Source organism: Oncorhynchus clarkii, chromosome 11, assembly GCF_045791955.1.
Source record: "Oncorhynchus clarkii lewisi isolate Uvic-CL-2024 chromosome 11, UVic_Ocla_1.0, whole genome shotgun sequence".
NCBI lineage: Eukaryota > Metazoa > Chordata > Actinopteri > Salmoniformes > Salmonidae > Oncorhynchus > Oncorhynchus clarkii.
The window spans coordinates 18,110,651-18,124,339 of record NC_092157.1 but is presented as its reverse complement, the minus strand read 5'-3'; the positions used below and the strand labels follow the sequence as shown (position 1 = coordinate 18,124,339).

At 45.6% G+C, this 13,689-nt stretch overlaps 1 protein-coding gene across 1 annotated transcript in view; it reads left to right on the top strand.

Moving 5' to 3' along the window:
- The window catches only part of LOC139420663 (polyamine-modulated factor 1-binding protein 1-like), a 132,924-nt gene that overhangs the window by 51,073 nt on the left and 68,162 nt on the right, over positions 1-13,689 (top strand). Inside the window, exons 8-12 of the mRNA XM_071170876.1 lie at positions 2,486-2,626; positions 4,850-4,933; positions 5,122-5,268; positions 5,716-5,883; positions 11,268-11,447. Of these exons, the coding sequence (XP_071026977.1) occupies positions 2,486-2,626; positions 4,850-4,933; positions 5,122-5,268; positions 5,716-5,883; positions 11,268-11,447 (720 nt within the window). The remainder of the gene's footprint in view (positions 1-2,485; positions 2,627-4,849; positions 4,934-5,121; positions 5,269-5,715; positions 5,884-11,267; positions 11,448-13,689) is intronic.

Sequence of the window (13,689 nt, the reverse complement as noted above, 5' to 3'; positions counted from 1 at the left end):
TCTGGAGTCTTCTGAGCTATAACATCTATTTTATATTACTACCCTATATCCACACACACACACAGACACAGAGATTGAGATTCCCAGGCGTGTGGTATTCAGTTGAGTGTGAGATAGGCCTGAGCCATGTGCCGTAGCCATCAAATGTTAAACCCCATATAGATACCCTATTATATACCACACACACACACACACACACCGTGTGTCATCATTCAATGTCCTCTCCACCCCCTACCATCTCCGTATTCCTCTCCTCACCCTTCCTGCCTTCCTCCTCTCCTCTACAAATGAAAATCCCTTCTTGCAAATCCTGCAAACAGCCTATTCTCAAACACAACTCAATCCCCCCTCCCGTAAGACACATATGCCATTTCTTCTTGTCTGTGTGTGTATTTTGGCTGATGCAGGCATAATAACAATATCAGAGTCTGTCATTAGAGTTACATGAGAATTAATATCTATGATATATCAGATTACTGGGTCTGGGGATAGGACAACTGGGCAAGATATATTGTGGTCTTTTATAAGACGGTGGAGTTGAAACACACACACAGTGCCTGCAAGTCAAGAGGACATTAGTTAGTGTGAGAATGACATATCCTGGTGCAAAGGCCTGGATTGCCTTTATTGATGGACAGAGTCTTAAAGCCATCAGTCACTTTAGAGGAGTTTAATTGGAGCCAGCATCAAACGATAAACTCACCAACATGCATAGCTGAACAGCCCAATGCAGCACATTAATCACAACCAGGCACACACACCCACACACCGCACCCACACACCGCTCACACACACACACCCACACAGAGTGAGACGGAGACAAGTGTTCCAGACATACAGTATATTCTGATGATAGATGATCCATTTAACTTTGATTTCTGAGAGCAATGAGCTCGCCAGCGATACAGGGATACAACACACACAAACTCACACACACACACACACACTCAAACACATGCACACCATACACACACATACTTGCACCACACACGCACGCACATGTGTATTTGCATTAGGGGTATTATAATGTGACAATGATTTGTGATGTAAAGCAATCTGGAGTGAAGTCATTTGTCAGCCCCTGTGTCTGACACCACACACACACACACACACACACACACACACACACACACACACACACACACACACACACACACACTGTATTTCGGTATATGTATATACTGTCTCGTAATAACAAATTACACTTCGCTATTGAGAAATTAAAACAGGAACTGATTTGATATTCACCCTTAGCCGAGGGCTTGAAGGGGAAGGGTAGGACGGACGGGAGGGTGAGAGGGTGAAATGAATCAGTGTGTGTGTTGTTGTATGTTTGGTCACTTTTATCTAGCGATATCAGTTTTGCATGGGCTGCATCTCAATCCACAGTATCCGCCTATGTCAGCATTCCGCATCTGCGGTGGATGGTAGCCGAGCTACAGCGGTGTTTGTCAGACCAGGAGACATTCCGAAAAATCGGTCTTCTCGCGAAAACATTTGTAGCGTCCGAACAGTTTGGCTACAAACTCTATGAAAAGGGGAGACTCACGAACACGACGGCGTTCTCTGTTTTGCTCTACGACCCCCAGCGTCACGGGACTAGTCTGAAGGTAACCCATACAAATGAATGGAAGTACGGAGGTAGTTTTCTGCCAACAAAAATAAGGGAATAAATATGTGTACATTTTTTAAATAAAAAAACATACACTACCGTTCAAAAGTTTGGGGTCACAAATGTCCTTGTTTTTGAAAGAAAATCACATTTTCTGTCCATTAAAATAACATCAAATTGATCAGAAATACAGTGTAGACATTGTTAATGTTGTAAATGACTATTGTAGCTGGAAACGGCAGATTTTTTAGAAATGGAATATCTACATAGGCGTACAGAGGCCCATTGTGAGCAACCATCACTCCTGTGTTCCAATGGCACGTTGTTATAGCTAATCCAAGTTTATCATTTTAAAAGGCTAATTGATCATTAGAAAACCCTTTTGCAATTATGTTAGGCCAGCTGAAAACTGTTGTCCTGATTAAAGAAGCAATTAAACTGGCCTTCTTTAGACTAGTTGAGTATCTGGAGCATCAGCATTTGTGGGTTCGATTACAGGCTCAACATGGCCAGAAACAAAGACCTTTCTTCTGAAACTCGTCAGTCTATTCTTGTTCTAAGAAATGAAGGCTATTCCATGCGAGAAATTTCCAAGAAACTGAAGATCTGGTACAATGCTGATGTGTGATTAGTTTCATATCAAGGTTCCATATCAAATGTCTAATCTCTCCTTTCTCTGCTACATAGTTAGATCATCGTTGTAATAGTTGTCGAAGTCATCAAGTTTTTGTAAGCTTAGTATTTCTCTTTCACTGTGTGACAGCGTATTTGAATTGTCAAAATAAAATGGCGGCAGTAATTCAGACCCTACTGTGTGACAGTGACTGAGTGTGGGTGCCTGTAATACTGAGTGTGAGTACGACTGTGTATCAGGCAGAGGCCAAAATGGTGGAGGTGAGGACTGAACTGAGTGATGAGTATGGGAAGAGACTGGAGGAGAAGGAAGAAGGAATGAAACGGATAACCGAAGACCTGAATAATGTGAGGGAGAAACACACCTCTGCCAGGGATCAGGTGAGAGAGAGAAAGACGAGAGAGAGTTTTAGGAGGATTGGAGTCGATTCAATTCAGGTAATTCAGAGGTTGAAAAGTACTCTTTGAAAAGTGCACATTATTTTCTATCTCCTCAAGTCTCCTGAACTGACTGAAATGGAATTGATTCCAATGCGGTTCAGCCAGCTGTCTCTCTAATGTATATTAAACACAACAATACTCCATCTCATCTCCATAGACCATGCCATAGACAATAGGTCATATTTAGTGTTTACTAATATGCCATGTGTTTATCTCAAGGGCATGCAGGCTCCATTGAAGCTCAAGCACATGTATACACACACACACTCAGCGAGAAGCAGGAGCACACACACCACTTGATCTGCATATCATTTGGTTTTTGGTTGAGTGCCAAGGTTCCATTGAGAGAGACCATCAAAGACAAGCACTCACCCGCTCCACCCCTCATACGCTCTCTCCCTCACACACCACCTGTAGTTCCGTCTCAACAGTGTGTTTTCGCGAACGCAAAGCAGCTGTGAAATCAGCACCTGTTTAATTCAATTAGCCATGTTAATGAATTCCTATCTGCTGCCAAAAGCAGCTCTAAAGAGCTCATTAGACAAATGACTTAATGAATTGTCTGTAGCAGCAGCTTCCCATCTCAACTGTTTCTTTATTATCTGATGGTGTGCGCCTACGCACTGCGTGTTGTGTCTGACAGTCTGAATAAGAGCAGCCGTATACAGTGTATCTCACTTCTGAACTGAGAAAGGTCACATGAAGGTTGTCCCGTGGGTAGACATAACCGTACTCAGTGAGTTTCTAATCTCTTTTTTTATTAGATGGTAATTGTATCTCTGCTTGTTCTCGCCTCATACTTCTAACTGCTTATAGAAATGTTCTGGCTTCAAACCTTCTTAATTCAATTATATTGGTCACCCCCTCTCTTTCTGTCTATCTCTCTCTCTGTCTCTTTGTCCCCCCCCCTCTCTCTCTCTCTCTCTCTCCCCCTCTCTCTCTTTCTTTCTAACCCACACATTGTTCTCTACCTATTCATTTTAATCCTAAATACAGGATAGACTTCAGCCAATCAAGGATTTGCCCAAGCCGCTCTCCTCCTCCTCCTCCTCCTCCTCCTCCTCCACTTTGATAGAGAGAACGTAGGACAGTGAAAGAAAAGGAGAGGGAGGAAGAGAGGAAAGGGGAGGTGGGAACCCACTTTGATTGCAGAAGTAATGAGTCCATTCTAGTCCTCCTCAGATTGGTCTCTCTCTCCATAGAGGCTAGATAATATGATCGTTCACATTTAAGCACCTTCGTTTGAACAAATTCACAAATCTCATATTCTTTTGGGAGTTCCCAACTTCCTGCCTATGCCTTCAGAGAATTGAGACCTGAGATTGGGAAATGTGAAGTTTTAATAATTTGGATGTGCTGGATTTAAGATGAGGAAAATGACTTTGGCCGTATCATCAAAGGCAGTATTGATATGGATGAGTGATGTAACAGAATCAGAGTTAAAGCTAAAAAGGTTCCAGTTTTCTTCTGATAGTTATAAAGACCTTGACGGAAGTAAGTAAGTATTGTGAATGTGGTCAGTCGAAAGCAGGTTCAAACCTAGGCAAATTCAACTCTTTCTGGATAGAGAATAGGGTTTTCACATGTATATTCCTAGTAAGTAAGTATTTGTAACTAAGGATGTGTTTTTATTGTGTGTGTGTGTGTGTGTGTGTGAGTGCATGTGTGTGTGTGAGTGCGTGCGTGTGTGTGTGCATGCGTGCGTGCGTGTGCGTGCGTGCGTGTGTGTGAGTGCGTGCGTGCGTGAGTGCGTGCGTGCGTGAGTGCGTGTGTGTGTGTGTGAGTGCGTGCGTGTGTGTGAGTGCGTGCATGCGTGTGTGCGCGTGTGAGTGTTGGAGGAGCAGCTGAAGGAGTTACAGCGTCACTGGCGGCTCACTCACTCACCTCACACAACCAACAGGAAATACTCACACAGGAGGTGTGTGTGTGCGTGCATGCATGTGCACCAGGGTTGGGATCAATACCATTTCAATTTCAGAAGTACACTGAAATTCCAATTCTCCTCAATGGTTTTCAATGAGGAAAATGTGGAATTGGAATTTCGTTTACTTTTTGAAATGATATTGATCCCAACCTTGGTGCGCACGCACACACACAAACGCACACACTGGTGTGTGTGCATCTGTGTGTTTACCCCCTAACTCTCTCTCTCTCTCCCTCTAGTTGAGGAGTACTGAGGGTATTCTCCAGTCTCTGAGGATGCAGCTACAGGACAGAGACAGTCAGCTGGAGAATGCTACTAACAAGGCATGTTACAACACAACTTTACTGTCATCGCTATAGTACTATGGCCAATGCATGTCAACGTTCATCATATCTTCAAGAAAACAACAGATCTGATCTTAGTTTTTGTTATTTTGTTCTCTCATATCTCAATAGAAATGTTAGAATATGTAAATAGAATGTATTTTCATGATCGGTGTTGTGTCTTCCAGATCTTTACACTAAAGACTTCTCTGAAGGAGGCTGAGGAGAGTTGTGTGGCTGCTAAAACAGAGGTCCAGACTCAGACAACACTACTGGAGGAGATGAGCAGAGAACTGGGGAGACTCACACTGGCTCAGAATAAATCTGTGGAAGAGGTGTGTGTGCCTCCTGTGTGTTTTGTCTGGTGCTCAGTGATCAGTCACAGTGATAATGAAACTTTCTCTGTCAGTCTGTAACTGGGAGCTCCAGTCTGTCTGCTGCTGGATGCTGCTAGCCAAGTCAAATTAATTACAGTGTTGCATGAGCCCTGTGTTAGATTAGCTATGGGAGGAGGAGGCTAGACAGACAATAAACACACACACACACACACACACACACACACACCACACCAGGAGTGCAACTTCTGTCTGGTCTACTACTATAGTCTCTGTTGGTCTGAGTGTGCAGCTAGCTAACCTCTGACTGTGTGTGTGTGTGTGTGTGTGTGTGTGTGTGTGTGTGTGTGTGTGTGTGTGTGTGTGTGTGTGTGTGTGTGTGTGTGTGTGTGTGTGTGTGTGTGTGTGTGTGTGTGTGTGTGTGTGTGTGTGTGTGTGTGTGTGTAGGTGAATGAGCGTGGGGAGATGCTGAGACACATGAAGCAGGACCTGTCTGCTCTGAATGCCACTCAGGACTCACTAAAGAGAACCCTCAGTATGAAGGAACAACACACACACCAGCTAACACACGACAACACACACCTCCGACAAAACCTGGACACGCTAAAGAACAAGGTAACACACACGCACACTAAACCAGTGTCCCCTTTTTTAAATCAAATCAGTGAAGGGCGACAGGGAATTCTGCTCATTTCTATTTTCCTCTACCCTTAATCACCTCCTCCTCCTCCTCTCCATATTTAATAATTCTATAATTTCATCCATCTTACCTCCATTGAGGATTTGGTCCCTGTTCAAATGAAGAACCTACTTTGCTGATTTCAATATAACTTAGATATAGAGGGAATCTCTCTCTCTCTGTCTGTATAATGGCGATACAGTAATGAATGACAACATTAGATGATATTAATGATTCATATAATTGACTTCAAGTTTTTCCTCTGACCTCTACATTATGTATTTTTGTCATTGTTTCACTTGCTCAACGCTAATGTGGTTTTATGGTAATGTAACCCATATGTCCATGAGTCCGCCAAACAATGACTTGCTACTATGACTTTAAAGAAGTGACCATTTAGTCATGTATAACTTGCATTGTCTCACGTCAGATCTGTCTGATAACTCACAAACACTCATGGGATAGCTAAAAAGAAGTCCGGCTACAATATGCTGTCCTATTCGAAACGTTACCAAGGTGACATCGTCCACTGAATTCCCCTTTCATCCTCTAAAGGGTCAGAGTTAATCTTGCCCAAAACTATAAAGCTGTAGCTAATATTGACGTTTTTGTTTTTGCGAGCAAGTCTTAACTACCTAATTCTACATCTAGCTAAGGTGTTTTTTGGTGCTAATGTCAGTATTTATGAAATGTGAATATGTACACGAAAATTAGCTAGCTATCGCATTAGTGTCTGCTTGCTGGCAGAACCAGTTTCAAATCAATCCATATGAAATTAAATGCAGACTCTAACAATGCCTGTTTACACAGTCAATGATGAATACTCCCTCTTGCTAGCTGAAGTTGTAGATAATGCACAAATTAGTTTATGATATCTGTTCTGCTGTGATTAGTGCTCCAAGTTCTACAGCACAGCTGACTGACTGTTCTCTGCCATGTTATTGTGTTAGCCAAATGTTACAAAGTAGCGAGGCACAGTGCCAGATATCAGATACATGCTGATTTCTGAGAACCAACAGCCCTATAACTTTGGTGCCTTACAACTTCATCAACAAGATGGTTAACTAGCTACCGTATGGCCATTCAAACAAGCTTGCATTAAGCTGCTAGCTGGAGCATTTATTGCCAGTGCGTCATAACTACCAGGAGCGTGCTCTAGAAGCAAAATCTAGAATTTTGGAGATGAGTTCCATGTCCTCGAAGATAGATTGGTTGAGTTTCGCGTAGGAGTGACGTGATCTGATGTAAGACAATGGTATAACTTGAACATTTAAACATTTCCTGTTCTGACCTCGAAGCCAGTTCCACTGCTTTTTTAAATTGTTACCCTCTAATCAGGGACTGGTTTAGACCTGGGACACCAGATGGGTGCAATGTATTATCAGGTAGAACAGAAAACCAACAGGCTCCAGATCTCCAGAGTAGGATTTGAATACTCCTGCACTATACACGAGTGCACATGCGTCAAACTCATTCCACGAAGGGCCGAGTTTCTGCTGGTTTTCGCTCTTCCCTTGCACTTGATTGATGAATTAAGGTCACTAATCAGTAAGGAACTCCAATCACCTGATTGTCTAGGTTCTTAATTGAAAGGAAAAAAACAAAAACTATCAGACACTAGGCCCTCCTCCATTGAATGAGTTTAACACATTTGCACTGGTGTGTGGACCCTAGTGGGTTGTAGTCAATTCTTTCTTTAGACAAGGCAAGACATATTGCTTCATATCTAGCTGACTAGCATCATTCCATGCAGAGAGAGTAATACAGTGATTAGCTTCCATCCCAGCTAGAGGTCTTGGACCGGGCTTAACTAGCACCAACACAGCTCTTCATTGGGCCAGTCAAACTGTTCCCACCGGACCTCCAACACCACTGCAACAACTGCTAGTCATTGTCATGTAGAACGGCGCCGGAGAGGATGGCTGACTTTTTACTTGCTCCCAACCAATTATTTAGTTTGTTTTTTTTGCATTGTTTGTAACTTATTTTGTACATAATGTTGCTGCTACCCTCTCTTATGACCAATAATAATTTCTGGACATCAGAACAGCGATTACGAACCGCGAACTGGTAGAAGCTTTTTCCTTTAACGAGTACAACATAAAGGATATACTGCTTTCCCGGGAACAGGCCCAAATCCCCTTCATTTGCGTGAAGAGAAGACGGAGAAAAAGGGGCCGGAGGTCGGGCTGCCTTCTGAAAATTCGTAGGCGAGCGAGTAAACCCCCACTGCCATCCGTTCTATTGGCAAACATGCAATCATTGGAAAATAGAATCAATGACCTACTAGCAAGATTAAACTACCAACGGGACATTAAAAACTGTAAAAACGTATGTTTCACCGAGTTGTGGCTGTTACACTGTATCGGTAGGATGGAACAGCAGCCTTTGGTAAGACGAGGGGTAACGGTCTATGTATTTTTGTAAACAACAGCTGGTGCACGATATCTAAGGAAGTCTCAAGGTTTTTGCTTGCCTGCGGTAGAGTATCTCATGATAAGCTGTAGACCACACTATCTACTGAGAGTTTTCATCTGTATTTTTCGTAGCTGTTTACATACCACCACAGTAAGAGGCTGGCACTAAAACCGCACTCAATGAGCTGTAAACCGCCATAAGCAAACAGGAAAACACTCATCCAGAGGCGGCGCTCCTAGTGGCCGGGGACTTTAATGCAGGGAAACTTAAATCCGTTTTACCAAATTTCCACCAGCATGTTAAATGTGCAACCAGAAGGAAAGAAACTCTAGACCACTTTACTTCACATACAGAGATGCGTACAAAGCTCTCCCTCGCCCTCCATTTGGAAAATCTGACCATAATTCTATCCTTCTGATTCCTACTTACAAGCTAAAATTTAAGCTGGATGCACCAATGACTCGGTCAATACAAAAGTGGTCAGATGAAGCCGATGCTAAGCTACATGACTGTTTTGCTATCACAGACTGGAATATGTTCCGGGATTCTTCCGATGGCATTGAGGAGTACACCACATCAGTCACTGGCTTCATCAATAAGTGCATCGATGACGTCATCCCCCACAGTGACTGTACGTACATACCCCAACCAGAAGCCATGGATTACAGGCAACATCCGCACTGAGCTAAAGGGTAGAGCTGCTGCTTTCAAGGAGCGAGACTCTAATGTGGAAGCTACTAAGAAATCCTGCTATGCCCATCAAACAGGCAAAGCGTCAATACAGGACTAAGATTGAATCGTACTACACCAGCTCCAACGCTTGTCGGATGTGGCAGGGCTTGCAAACTATTACAGACTATAAAGGGAAGCACAGCCAAAGCGCTGCCCAGTGACACGAGCCTACCAGACGAGCTAAATTACTTCTATGCTCGCTTCGAGGCAAGTAACACTGAAACATGCATGAGAGCATCAGCTGTTCTGGACGGCTGTGTGATCACGCTCTCCGCAGCTGATGTGAGCAAGACCTTTAAACAGGTCAACATTCAGAACGACGCCGGGCCAGACGGATTGCCAGGACGTGTACTCCGAGCATGCGCTGACCAACTGGCAATTGTCTTCACTGACATTTTAAACCTCTCCCTGTCTGAGTCAATGTGTTTCAAGAAGACCATCATAGTCCCTGTGCTCAAGAACACTAAAGTAACCTGCCTAAATGACTAACGACCCTCACGTCTGTAGCCATGAAGTGCTTTGAAAGGCTGGTCGTGGCTCACATCCACACCATTATCCCAGAAACCCTAGACCCAGTCCATTTTGCATACCACCATAAAAAAATCCACAGATGATGCCATCTCTATTGCCCTCCACACTGCTCTTTCCCACCTGGACAAGAGGATCACCTATGTGAGAATGCTATTAACTACAGTTCAGTGTTCAACACCATAGTGTCCTCAAAGCTCATCACTAAGCTAAGGACCCGGGGATTAAACACCTCCTTCTGCTACTGGATCCTGGACTTCCTGACGGGACAACCCCAGGTGGTAAGGGTAGGTAACAACAACATCTGCCACACTGATCCTCAACACAGGGCCCCCTCAGGGGTGCGTGCTCAGTCCCCTCCTGTACTCCCTGTTCACGCATGACTACACGGTCAGGCACAACTCCAACACCATCATTAGGTTTGCAGATGACACAGCAGTGGTAGGCCTGATCCCAACAATGATGAGACAGCCTATAGGGAGGAGGTCAGAGACTTGGCCATTTGGTGCCGGGACAACAACCTCTCCCTTAATGTGATCAAGACAAAGGAGATGATTGTGGACTACAGGAAAAGGACGACAGAGCACGCCCCCATTCTCATCGACAGGGCTGTAGTAGAGCAGGTTGAGAGCTTCAAGTTCCCTGGTGTCCACATCACCAACAAACTAACATGGTCCAAGCACACCAAGATAGTCGTAAAGAGGACACGACAAAACCTATTCCCCCTCAGGAAACTAAAATGATTTGGAATGGGTTCTCAGATCCTCAAAAGGTTCTACAGCTGCACCATTGAGAGCATCACTGCCTGGTTGCATCACTGCCTGGTAATGCAACTGCTCGGCCTCCGACCACAAGACACTACTGATGTACTGAGCGGTACACACTAACATCACTGGGGCCAAGTTCCTGCCAACCAGGACCTCTATACCAGGCGCTGTCAGAGGACGGCCCTAAAAATGGTCAAAGACTCCAGCCACCCTAGTCATAGGCTGTTCTCTCTGCTACCGCACGGCAAGCGATACTGGAGAGCCAAGTCTCGGTCCAAGAGGCTTCTAAACAGCTTCTACCCTCAAGCCGTAAGACTCCTGAACATCTAATCAAATGGCTACCCAGACTTTTTGCATTGCACCTCCCTTTACACTGCTGCTGCTCTCTGTTATTATCTATGCATCACTTTATTAACTCTACCTACATGTACACACATTACCTCGATATAACCAGTGTCCGCGCACATTGACTCAGTACCGGTACCCCCTATATTTAGCCTCGCTATTGTTATTTTACTGCTGCTCTTTAATTATTTGTTACTTTTGTTTATTATTTTTAATTGTAATTGTTTTAAATTTTAAATTTGAATTTTTTTTAAGGTATTGTAAGTAAGCATGTGACAAATACAATTTGATTTGATTTGAAATGTTTTTAAGATCCCCCTTCTATTCCTCTCTCTCTCTCTCTCTCTCTCTCTCGCTCTTTCTCTCCCTCTCGCTCTTTCTCTCTCTCTCTCTCTCTCTCTCTCTCTCTCTCTCTCTCTCTCTCTCTCTCTCCCCCCCCTCTCTCTCTCTCCCCCCCCCTCTCTCTCCCCCCCCCCCCCCCCCCTCTCTCTCTCTCTCCCCCTCTCTGTCTCTGTCTCTGCCCCTCCCAGCTCCTGGTTAGTGAGGACAGGGTGTGTACTCTGTCAGTAGAGCTGGATGAGTTGAAGATCGGTCTGGGTAAAGAGAGAGATCAGTGTCAGCATCTCCAGGACCAGGTTTTACAGCAGAGTCAGGATCTGGTGCGGGCCAACAACACACTCACTGACACACGCAGGGCTGCTGGCAGGAAGGTAACACAGAGGAGAGAAACACATGTTTTTTTTCCCACTCTCTTTTTCACCTTTTGTCTTTCTCCTTTTCCCACAGAGCAAACGTTTTGTTTTTCTTATTGTCTATCCTTTCTAATCAGATTCCTCACAATGTGTGAAGCTGGAGAGGTAGTTCTCTGCTCCCATCTCTCTCTTCCTCCCTCTCCCCCATCTCTCTCTTCCTCCCTCTCCCCCATCTATCTCTTCCCCCCTCTCCCCCATCTCTCTCTTCCTCCCTCTCCACCAATCTCTCTCTTCCTCCCTCTCCCCCATCTCTCTCTTCCTCCCTCTCCCTCTTCCTCCCTCTCCCCATCTCCCCTTCTCCCTCTCCCCCATCTCTCTCTACCTCCCTCTCCCCCATCTCTCTCTTCCTCCCTCTCTCTCTTCCTCCCTCTCCCCATCTCCCTTTCTCCCTCTCCCCCATCTCTCTCTTCCTCCCCCATCTCTCTCTTCCTCCCTCTCCCAATCTCCCTTTCTCCCTCTCCCCCATCTCTCTCTTCCTCCCTCTCCCCCATCTCTCTCTTTCTCCCTCTCCCCCATCTCTCTCTTCCTCCCTCTCCCCCATCTCTCTCTACCTCCCTCTCCCCCATCTCTCTCTACCTCCCTCTCCCCCATCTCTCTCTACCTCCCTCTCCCCCATCTCTCTCTTCCTCCCTCTCTCTCTTCCTCCCTCTCCCCATCTCCCTTTCTCCCTCTCCCCCATCTCTCTCTTTCTCCTTCTCCCCATCTCTCTCTTCCTCCCTCTCCCCCATCTCTCTCTTCCTCCCTCTCCCCCATCTCTCTCGTCCTCCCTCTCCCCATCTCTCTCGTCCTCCCTCTCCCCATCTCTCTCTTCCTCCCTCTCTACATCTCTCTCCTCCATCTCTCTCTTCCTCCCTCTCCCCATCTCTCTCTTTCTCCCTCTCCCCAATCTCTCTCTTTCTCCCTCTCCCCCATCTCTCTCTTTCTCCCTCTCCCCCATCTCTCTCTTTCTCCCTCTCCCCCATCTCTCTCTTCCTCCCTCTCTACATCTCTCTCTTCCTCCCTCTCTACATCTCTCTCTTCCTCCCTCTCTACATCTCTCTCTTCCTCCCTCTCTACATCTCTCTCTTCCTCCCTCTCTACATCTCTCTCTTCCTCCCTCTCTACAACTCTCTCTTCCTCCCTCTCTACATCTCTCTCTTCCTCCCTCTCTACATCTCTCTCTTCCTCCCTCTCTACATCTCTCTCTTCCTCCCTCTCTACATCTCTCTCTTCCTCCCTCTCTACATCTCTCTCTTCCTCCCTCTCTACATAGCCAAATAGCAATAATGACTGTGTGTGATTGTCATGTGTAGATCAGTAGCATTAACAGTGCAGACAACAGTACTTCTCAGCTAGAAGGCTCTGCAGCACATCTGGCTCTGTTTTACTGACCAAACCTACCTCTGATCTCATGCACGCAGGCATGCACGCGCGCACACACTGCTACTGCAGCTCTGCCACTGACCACTTCCTGCACTGCATGCACGCGCGCACACACTGCTACTGCAGCTCTGCCACTGACCACTTCCTGCCCTGCATGCACGCGCGCACACACTGCTACTGCAGCTCTGCCACTGACCACTTCCTGCACTGCATGCACGCGCGCACACACTGCTACTGCAGCTCTGCCACTGGCCACTTCCTGCCCTGCATGCACGCGCGTACACACTGCTACTGCAGCTCTGCCACTGACCACTTCCTGCCCTGCATGCACGCAGGCACACACTGCTACTGCAGCTCTGCCACTGACCACTTCCTGCCCTGCATGTGTGTGTGCGCGTGTGTGTGTCAGAAGAATTCTCCCGAACAATAACATTTTCTGTTCCCTAAACGTCCTAACATGAGTACAGCTGAACAAATAGACTAAACACTTTCTTCCCTTCATCTGAAACCTCATCCATCGTCCCCCCCCTCTCTCTTTATCCCCCCGTCTCGCTCTCTCTCTCTTTCTTCTTCTCTTGGTACAGAAGTGATGTGTTTTGATAGATTCTCCCAGCTCATTGATGATAGTAATGAGACAGGCTTTAACCGAAGACGGGTCATGTTTCAGTGTTTTATTTGGCGCTACCAAATTATTATACTCTGTCTTTAGACATTGTTATGAACAGAATCCAACAAGAGGCTAGCTTATCTTTTTACTTTCCTTTTTCTGTCGCTACATCCTGTTCCCTCTATTTCTGTCTCTGTCTCTCTCTGTTTCTCTCTCTGTCTCTCTCTCTGT